General features: G+C 42.6%; 1 protein-coding gene across 1 annotated transcript in view; it reads right to left on the reverse strand.

The window, feature by feature from the left end:
* stambpl1 (STAM binding protein-like 1) overlaps positions 1–9,479 on the reverse strand; it is a 20,288-nt gene that overhangs the window by 8,059 nt on the left and 2,750 nt on the right. Inside the window, exon 2 of the mRNA XM_037690985.1 lies at positions 600–715. Within this exon, the coding sequence (XP_037546913.1) occupies positions 600–692 (93 nt within the window). The 5' untranslated portion in view covers positions 693–715. The remainder of the gene's footprint in view (positions 1–599; positions 716–9,479) is intronic.

Here is a 9,479-nt window from a genome sequence, read left to right on the forward strand (position 1 = left end):
ATATAGATATAGATATATAGATATAGATATATATAGATATAGATATGTATATTATATTATTATATATATTTCCAAAGAATAGATCCAAGAGGTGGTAAATACAGAGAAAAGAGAAAAGGGCCGAATATAGAGCCCTGAGGCACTCCACAAGTAAGGTACGCTACAGAGGAATACACAGTTCTGACACAAACACAAAACTAATCTTTAGCAGGATCTAAACCAGTTTAAACTGGTCGAAACTTTGATGGGAGCCTGCGATGAAGTGAAGATTCACCACAATCTGCTGGCTTCCTTGGATAAATAACTTTTACTAACTTGCATTTTTTATGTTGTGAATGTTTCTGTTCAGTGCCCTGACATGACTTCTGTTGGGACTTGGAGCTATACAAATAAACTGAATTGAATTTAAACTTCAGAAACAGGGAAAGACTAGCTGGAGCAGAAACACATTAACTGGACTCTGTTTCCAGGCAGCAAACTCAAATTTCCCATTCTTGCTGAAAGCCTGAATGCAGCGTTTGTTCTTCAGCTCATTCACATGAAGAAGAAGAACTGCTGTCTGCTCAGACGAAGATGTGACACACACACAAATAACTCACCAGTGAATTTAAGCTGAAGCCTTGTTCCATGCTATGTATGTGTGTGTCTCTGTGTGTGTGTGTCAGTGGTGGCCCCACAGTCGACTGGTCCATCTGTCACCTCCCATGATGCTTCACTGCAGGGAGACAGAAAAACTCTTATGTTAAAACACAATCACGTGGGAGAGAGTCCTTCACTTGAGCTGGATTCATCATCATCATCACATCACAATAACCTTCATCACCATTGTCCTTATCTTCATCCATACATACTATTTTCTATATCACCAACATCTTCATCACTATCACCATCCCCAGTCCTCCCATAACTGGTTGCATGGTTACCATGACAACCACATGATGCAGCTGCAGTGAGTCAGCCACTGTAAAAACAAGACAAAGAAAAATGAAGCAGGCGAAGCCTAGCTGCATCATCTACTGTCTGCTGCTGCCACCAGGACCGCACGTTCCCTGACAAGTTATGTAGGGTCAGGCACCTGAGTCGTGTGGATCGTTCCCTCACATGATCTGTAGGGTCAGGCACCATCCCCTCCAAAAAAACTAAACTAAACAAAAAATCTCAACTTGTATGCATCCTTTATAATTGTCTATTATACGTATTATTGTCTTTGTTGTCCATTGTTGTCATCATTCTTTGTTAAATCAGGTCTCTCTTGTAAATCAGTCCCTGAGACTCAATGGGATAAACCTGTAGAAATAAAGGTTGAATGATCCCCTCCATAGGGTCAGGCATCTGAGCCGTGTAGACCGTCCACTCACATGTTCTGTATGTTCAGGCACCATCTCTACACATCTTCAACCAGGAGAGAAAATGGCGCTCTATTAATGTTGAAGAATTTTATTTAACTTGGAAAGATATTCTGCTAACATATAAAAAAGCTCTCCGTAAAGCTAGAACTTTATATTACTCATCTTTAATAGGAGAATAAAAATAACCCTAGGTTTCTGTTTAGTACTATTGCTAGACTAATTAAAAGTCCCATTTCTGTTGAACCATGTATCCCTACAACTATAAGTAGTGATGACTTCATGAGATTCTTTATAAATAAAATTATTTCAACTAGAGAGAAAATTCAAACCATCCTTCCTTCTACTATCTCTAGTCCCCTGTCAAATGAGGCAACTTTAAAAATTTCACTAGAGCCTGATTTATGTTTGGACAGTTTTTGTCCTGTTGAGCTCTGAATTGTCAAAAATAATAACCTCATCCAAACCATCCACATGCCTGCTAGATCCCATCCCAACCAGACTGTTTAAAGAGCTATTTCCACTAATTAATGTCCACATTTTGGATCTACTTAATTTGTCTTTAATGGATGGTTATGTACCACAGAGCTTTAAGGGTGCTGTAATTAAACCTTTACTTAAGAAGTCTGATCTTGATTCAGAAATTCTGGCCAACTATAGATCTATATCTAATCTAACTTTCATCTCAAAAATTCTAGAGAAAATAGTTGCAGGTCAGTTGTGTGAACATCTACAAAGAAATAATCTGAAGAGTTTCAGTCAGGGTTTAGAGCTCATCATAGCACAGAAACAGCACTAGTAAAAGTCACTAATGATATTCTCATGGCCTCAGACAATGGACTGGTGTCTCTACTGGTCCTGTTAGACCTCAGTGCTGCATTTGATACAGTTGATCACAATATTTTACTACAGAGACTTGAATATGATGTTGGGATTACAGGAACAGCTCTAAAATGGTTTAAATCATATCTATCTCATAGATTCCAGTTTGTAAATAATAAATCTTCTTCATACACCAAAGTTAGTCATGGAGTTCCTCAGGGCTCAGTGCTTGTACCAATATACTCTATACTTTATATATGCTTCCATTAGGTAAAGTTATTAAACAGCATGGGATAAATTTTCATTGTTATGCTGATGACACATAATTATATTTGTCCATTAAACCCAATGAATCCAATCAGCTACTTAGACTACAAGCTCCGTCTCGAACTTGTCCTAAATGCCGACAAAACCAAAGGGATGCTTTTTTCAAACAGAAAGTCAGTCCCAGCAGTTCTTCCTCTGATTTTATCCTCAAATGGTGTCCCAGTTGAGTTTGTTGATTCCTACAAATATTTGTGTATCTTGGTCGACTCACATCTCTCTTTTAAGCTCCATGTGGAAAACTTGGTAAAGAAACTGAAAGTTAAACTGGGTTTCTTTTTCAGAAACAGATCCTGTCTAACTCTGAATGTTAGGAAACACCTTGTATCTGTGACTTTCCTTCCCTCCATTGATTACGGTGACATTATTTACATGAACGCTCCTACAAGAACCCTGCAGATGTTGGATGCTGCAGATGTTGGATGCTGCAGATGTTGGATGCTGCAGATGTTGGATGCTGCAGATGTTGGATGCTGTCTATCATGGTGCACTAAGATTCATAACTGGCTGTAACTACTGTACCCACCACTGCACCCAGTATTCACTGGTTAACTGGTCACCATTAACTTCACACAGTCTCTCCCACTGGTACATTTTCATCTTTAAATCACTTCTTGGTCTGCTGCCTTCATACATCTCCTCCTACATGTCTCTGTGTGAGTGCAGCTACAGCGTGCGCTCTCAGGACATTATAGAGAATGGGATCGTGACGTCAGCCGACATGAAAACCACAATGCATTACTGGTACTGAGGACACTGAAGTGTAGGACCCTGAAAGGCGCTGTGCGATTTTGTTTCATACGTGAAATCACAAAGAAATTGTGAAACTTGCTATATTATCAACTGCCACAATCGTTCTCATGATCGTAGGGGGACACGTCTCGCAAATGGAATGAGTTTTTTCAGCTTTTCAGCTTGGAAACAACTCAGGTCGCCGAGCTAACAGAGACGTTGCTCGGCATGAGTTTCAGCTGTAAGACAAAAAACATCACCTTCAGTAATATTTCCCGACACGTTTGTGTGTTCACGGCATTTTCACAAAGGTAAGGATGAATCAAATGATGTTTCAGTCCTATGTGGTGATTGATTACTGCACATATGGTGATCAGAGTTGTTGACTTGTTTCTGTCTTAGCATCAGCAGCTAGCATGCTAACTTTACACAAGCTGCAGAGCTACATAAATAATCCACAAATTATGTCTATTTTTCAGGCAAACCATCTCATGAATGTCTTGAGTCATCTGGACTGGGCTCCTTACAATGCTGTACCTGTAACCCCACTGGATGTAGCTGCACAGACATCAGAGATGGATGAAGCTACACCCCCAGGTGTAGCTGCACAGGGTCCAGAGGTGGACAGCCGAGAATTGTGTAGCCACAGACGTGCTGAAATTAACTGCTTGCTGGAGGAGAACAGGAAATTGAAGGAAGAGCTGTCCTGAAAGAAAATGGATGAGTAATTCTTGCAAGATGATGTGATGGTCAGGTCATGGGCTTCCATGTTTGTGATGGTCAGGTCATGGGCTTCCATGTTTAGCTGTTTTGATGGGTGTGCTGACTCAGCTTCTTCCCCATCTACCACAGACAGCCTGAAAATGTTCCCCTTTTCAGATGTTCCTCCTAACTAATGCACCTGAGGCTGAATCTGCCAGTCCAGCACATTGCACACCTCTTCAGCATTGACCGACACACTGCGGTCATGGTTTTACTACAATATTGAGACCATGCGTTTTTCTTTGTCTAATAGACCCATTCACAGCCTACATCAGCAAGAAGCTGCACGCGCATCGTGGCAACGGAAGTAATGCTTCGGATAGTAAACCCAACATAACACAGAATCTAACACTAAATAAGTACCATCACCAGAATCAAAATGTCGGGTTGTTGCGTTTACGGTTGTTCAAACCAGTTTTCAAAGGACGGGCTTAAATTCTACCGTATACCAAGACGTAATCGACCATTTCAGAGCCACCGAAGGCGGCTGTGGCTTCAGGCTGTCAAACTGGTGGACTGTACTGCACGGGTCTGTGGTGCCCATTTTATATCAGGTAAGGCTGTGTGTCTATACTTTTATTTCAATAGAAACTCTTGTTATCAACAGTTGTTTGTAAAGCGTAGACCCACAGTTTATAACTGTTAGCTAGTTATTAGCTAGTTGCTAATAAACAAACGCGTACGCGTGTGCTTTCTTTACAGGGGAGGCATAGCTGGACTGGCAGAGTCCTGACTTTTTTCCTTCTGCGTTTGTGCACACACTAAACAAATTCAGAGACCGAGACAAAGATGGAAAGGTATAAATAATTAGCCTTGTCCTCTCTTTACTCTTTTTGGTTTCCTCTGTTCCATTTTCATGATACTTAATATGCATTGGTGCTGCTAGCTTTGGGAAAAAAAAAAACAACAGCCATTAGGGAGCACAAGCCAGTGTATCTCAGGTTCTGTTCCCGAGCCCGGGTAAATGGTGAGGGTTGTGTCAGGAATGGCATCCAATGTAAAACACTTTTGCCAAAACCATAATGTGAGTTCATCAAAGCGAAACCATAACGGATCGGTCGAGGCCCGGGTTAACAACGGCCTCCACCGGTGCTGTTGACAAACAGGGTGCCGGCGGAAATTCTGCTGTTAGTTGAAGACCAAGAGGAGGGAAATGTGTCAGGAGACAGAGGGAGAAGAGGAAAGTGAAGAATGTAGGACTAAGGGTTGCAACTCTAAATGTGGGGACAATGACAGACAAAGGTAGAGAGCTGGCTGACATGATGCTGAGAAGGAAGGTAGATGTTTTATGTGTCCAAGAGACCAAGTGGAAGGGCAGCAAGGCTTGCAGCATTGGAGCAGGGTTCAAACTGTTTTACCATGGTGTGGATAGAAAGAGAAATGGAGTAGAGGTGGTCCTGAAGGAGGAGTTGGCAAAGAATGTACAAACCAGATTCTAAAAAAGTTGGGACACTAAACAAATTGTGAATAAAAACTGAATGCAATGATGTGGAGATGGCAAATGTCAATATTTTATTCGTAATATAACATAGACGACAGATCAAAAGTTTAATCTGAGTAAATGTAACATTTTAAAGGAAAAATATGTTGATTCAAAATTTCACAGTGTCAACAAATCCCAAAAAAGTTGGGACAAGTAGCAATAAGTGGCTGGAAAAAGGAAATTGAGCATATAACGAACAGCTGGAAGACCAATTAACACTAATTAGGTCAATTGACAACATGATTGGGTATAAAAAGAGCTTCTCAGAGTGTCAGTGTCTCTCAGAAGCCAAGATGGTAAGAGGATCACCAATTCCACCATTGTTGCGCAGAAAGATAGTGCAGCAATACCAGAATGGTGTTACCCAGCGTTAAATAGCAAAGACTTTTAAGTTATCATCATCAACCGTGCATAACATCATCAAAAGATTCAGAGAATCTGGAACAATCGCTGTGCGTAAGGGTCAAGGCCGTAAAACTCTACTGGATGCTCGTGATCTCCGGGCCCTTAAACGTCACTGCACCTCAAACAGGAATGCCATTGTCAAGGAAATACAGAATGGGCTCAGGAATACTTCCAGAAAGCATTGTCAGTGAACACAATCCACCGTGCCATCCGCCGTTGCCAGCTGAAACTCTACAGTGCAAAGAGGAAGCCATTTCTAAGCAAGCTCCACAAGCTCAGACGTTTGCACTGGGCCAGGGGTCATTTAAAGTGGAGTGTGGCAAAATAGAAGACTGTTCAGTGGTCAGATGAGTCACGATTTGAAGTCCTTTATGGAACACTGGGACGCCATGTCATCCGGACCAGAGAGGACAAGGATAGCCCAAGTTGTTATCAACGCTCCGTTCAGAAGCCTGCATCACTGATGGTATGGGGTTGCATGAGCGCTTGAGGTATGGGCAGCTTGCATGTCTGGAAAGGCACCATTAATGCAGAGAACTATGTTCAGGTTCTAGAACAACATATGCTCCCATCTAGACGTCATCTCTTTCAAGGAAGACCCTGCATTTTTCAACACGATAATGCCAGACCACATTCTGCAGCAATCACAACATCATGGCTACGTAGGAGAAGGATCCGGGTACTGAAATGGCCAGCCTGCAGTCCAGATCTTTCACCTATAGAGAACATTTGGCGCATCATAAAGAGGAAGGTGCGACAAAGAAGGCCCAAGACGATTGAACAGTTAGAGGCCTGTATTAGACAAGAATGGGAGAGCATTCCTATTTCTAAACTTGAGAAACTGGTCTCCTGTCCCCAGATGTCTGTTGAGTGTTGTAAGAAGAAGGGGGGATGCCACACAGTAGTAAAAATGGACTTGTCTCAACTTTTTGGGGATTTGTTGACGCCATGAAATTTGGAAACGACAGATTTTTCCCTTAAAATGATACATCCACTCAGTTTAAACTTTTGATCTGTGATTTGTGTTCTATTCTGAATAAAATATTAGATGTTGGCACCTCCACATCATTGCATTCAGTTTTTATTCACAATTTGTTTAGTGTCCCAACTTTTTTGGAATCCGGTTTGTAGTAGAAGTGAAAGAGTGTCAGATAGGGTGATGTGTCTGAAGGTAAAAGTAGTAGGTCTGATGCTAAATGTTGTCAGTGGTTATGCTCCACAGGTTGGATGTGATGTGGAGGAGAAAGATACATTTTTGTAAAGATCTGGATGAAGTGATAGAGAGTATTCCCAGAGAGGAGAGAGTGGTGATGGGAGCAGACCTGAATGGACATGTTGGTGAAGGAAACAGAGGATGAAGAAGTGATGGGTAGGTTTGGTGTCAAGGAAAGAAACCAGGAAGGACAGATGGTGGTGGGTTTTACCAAGAGAATGGAAATGGCTGTAGTCAACACTTATTTCCAAAAGAGGGAGGAACATAGAGTGACCTATAAGAGTGGAGGAAGGAGTATGCAGGTCAACTACGTTCTGTGTAGAAAAGGAAACCTGAGGGAGATTGGAGACTGTAAGGTTGTGGCAGGGGAGAGTGTGGCCAGACGGCATCGGATGGTTGTGTGTAGAATGACTGTTGTTGTAAAGAAGAGAAAAAGAGTCAAATCAGAGAAGAAGACCAAATGGTGGAAGATGAAGAAGGAAGGAAGAATGTTGTGAGAAGTTCGGAGAGGAGCTGTTAAAGGCTCTGGGTGGTAAGAAAGAGCTTCCAGAGGACTGGACTACTACAGCAACAGTAATTAGAGAGACTGGTAGGAAGGTACTTGCTGTGTCATCTGGACAGAGAATGGATGATCAGGAAACCTGGTGGTGGAATAGTGAAGTGCAGGAAGATGTTCAAAGAAAGAGGTTAGCCAAGAAGAAATCTGACAGAGAGAGGACTGAAGAGAGGAGACAGGAATATAAGGAGATGGGACGTAGAGCAAAGAGGGAGGTAGCTAAGGCAAAGCAGAAGGTGTATGATGAGTTGTATGGGAGACTGGACACTAAAGAGGGAGAGAAGGACTTGTACTGATTGACAAGACAGAAGGATCAGGCTGGAAAGCATGTGCAGCAGGTTAGGCTTGTTAAAGACAGGAATAGTAATGTTCTAACCAGTGAGGAGAGTGTGATGGGAAGATAGAAGGAGTACTTTGAGGAGCTAATGAATGAAGAGAATGAAAGAGAAAGAAGAGTAGAGGTCATAGAAACTGTGGACCAGGAAGTGGGAAAGATTAGTGAGGGTGAAGTCCAGAAAACTCTGAAAAGAATGAAGAAGGGGAAGTCAGCAGGACCTGATGACCAGTGGAGGTTTGGAAATGTCTTGGAGAGATGGCAGTGAGGTTTTTGACTCAAATATTCAATGACATATTTGAGGGTGAGAAAATGCCTGAGGAATGGAGAAGTGTGCTGGTGTCCATTTTTAAGAACAAGGTTGATGTACAGAGTTGTAACAACTACAGGGTAATTAAGTTGATGAGCCACATGATGAAGATCTGGGAGAGAGCTGTGGAAGCAAGACTTAGACGAGAGGTGACTATCTGTGAGCAGCAGTATGGTTTCATGCCAAGAAAGAGCACCACAGATGCCATATTTGTTTTGAGGATGATGATGGAGAAGAACAGAGAGGGTCAGAAAGAACTCCATTGTGTCTTTGTGGATTTAGAAAAATCATCTGACAGAGTGCTGAGGGAGGAGGTGTGGTATTACATGAGGAAATCTGGAGTGGCAGAAAAGTATGTTAGACTGGTGCAGGACATGTATGAGGACAGCAGGACAGTGGTGAGATGTGCTGTAGGAGTGACAGATAGCTTCAAGGTGGAGGTGGGAGTGCATCAGGGATCGGCTCTGAGCCCCTTCTTGTTTGCTCTGGTGATGGACTGACTAACAGATGAGGTCAGTCAAGAATCACCGTGGACTATGATGTTTGCAGATGACATTGTGATCTGTGGTGAGAACAGGGAACAGGTGGAAGAGAACTTGGAGAGAAGGAGGTATGCACTTGAAAGAAGAGGAATGAAAGTCAGTCGCAGTAAGACAGAGTCCATGTGTGTGGATGAGAGGGAGGAGGTGGAACAGTGAGGCTACAAGGAGCAGAGGTCACAAAAGGTGCAGGACTTCAAGGACTTGGGGTCCACTGTCCAGGAACATGGGGAGTGTGGTAAAGAGGAGAAGAAGAGAGTCCAGGCAGGATGGAGTGATGGAGAAAAGTTTCAGCAGTGATTTGTGACAAAAGGGTGTCAGCAAAGGTCAAATGAAAAGTTTACAAGACAGTGGTGAGACCAGCTATGTTGTATGGTCTGGAGACAGAGACATGGACAAAAAGACAGGAGACCGAACTGGAAGTAGAAATGAAGATGTTGAGGTTCTCCTTAGGAGAGACAAGGATGGAGAAGATTAGGAATGAGATCATCAGAGGTACAGCACAGGTTGAACAACTGGGAGATAAAGTTAGAGAGGACACACTGAGATGGTTTGGACATGTCCAGAGGAGGGACAGTGGTTTGGACATGTCCAGAGGAGGGACAGTGGTTTGGACATGTCCAGAGGAGGGACAGTGGTTTGGACATGTCCAG

The sequence above is a fragment of the Nematolebias whitei genome, chromosome 17, assembly GCF_014905685.2.
Source record: "Nematolebias whitei isolate Nwh7 chromosome 17, NemWhi1, whole genome shotgun sequence".
Classification (NCBI taxonomy): domain Eukaryota; kingdom Metazoa; phylum Chordata; class Actinopteri; order Cyprinodontiformes; family Rivulidae; genus Nematolebias; species Nematolebias whitei.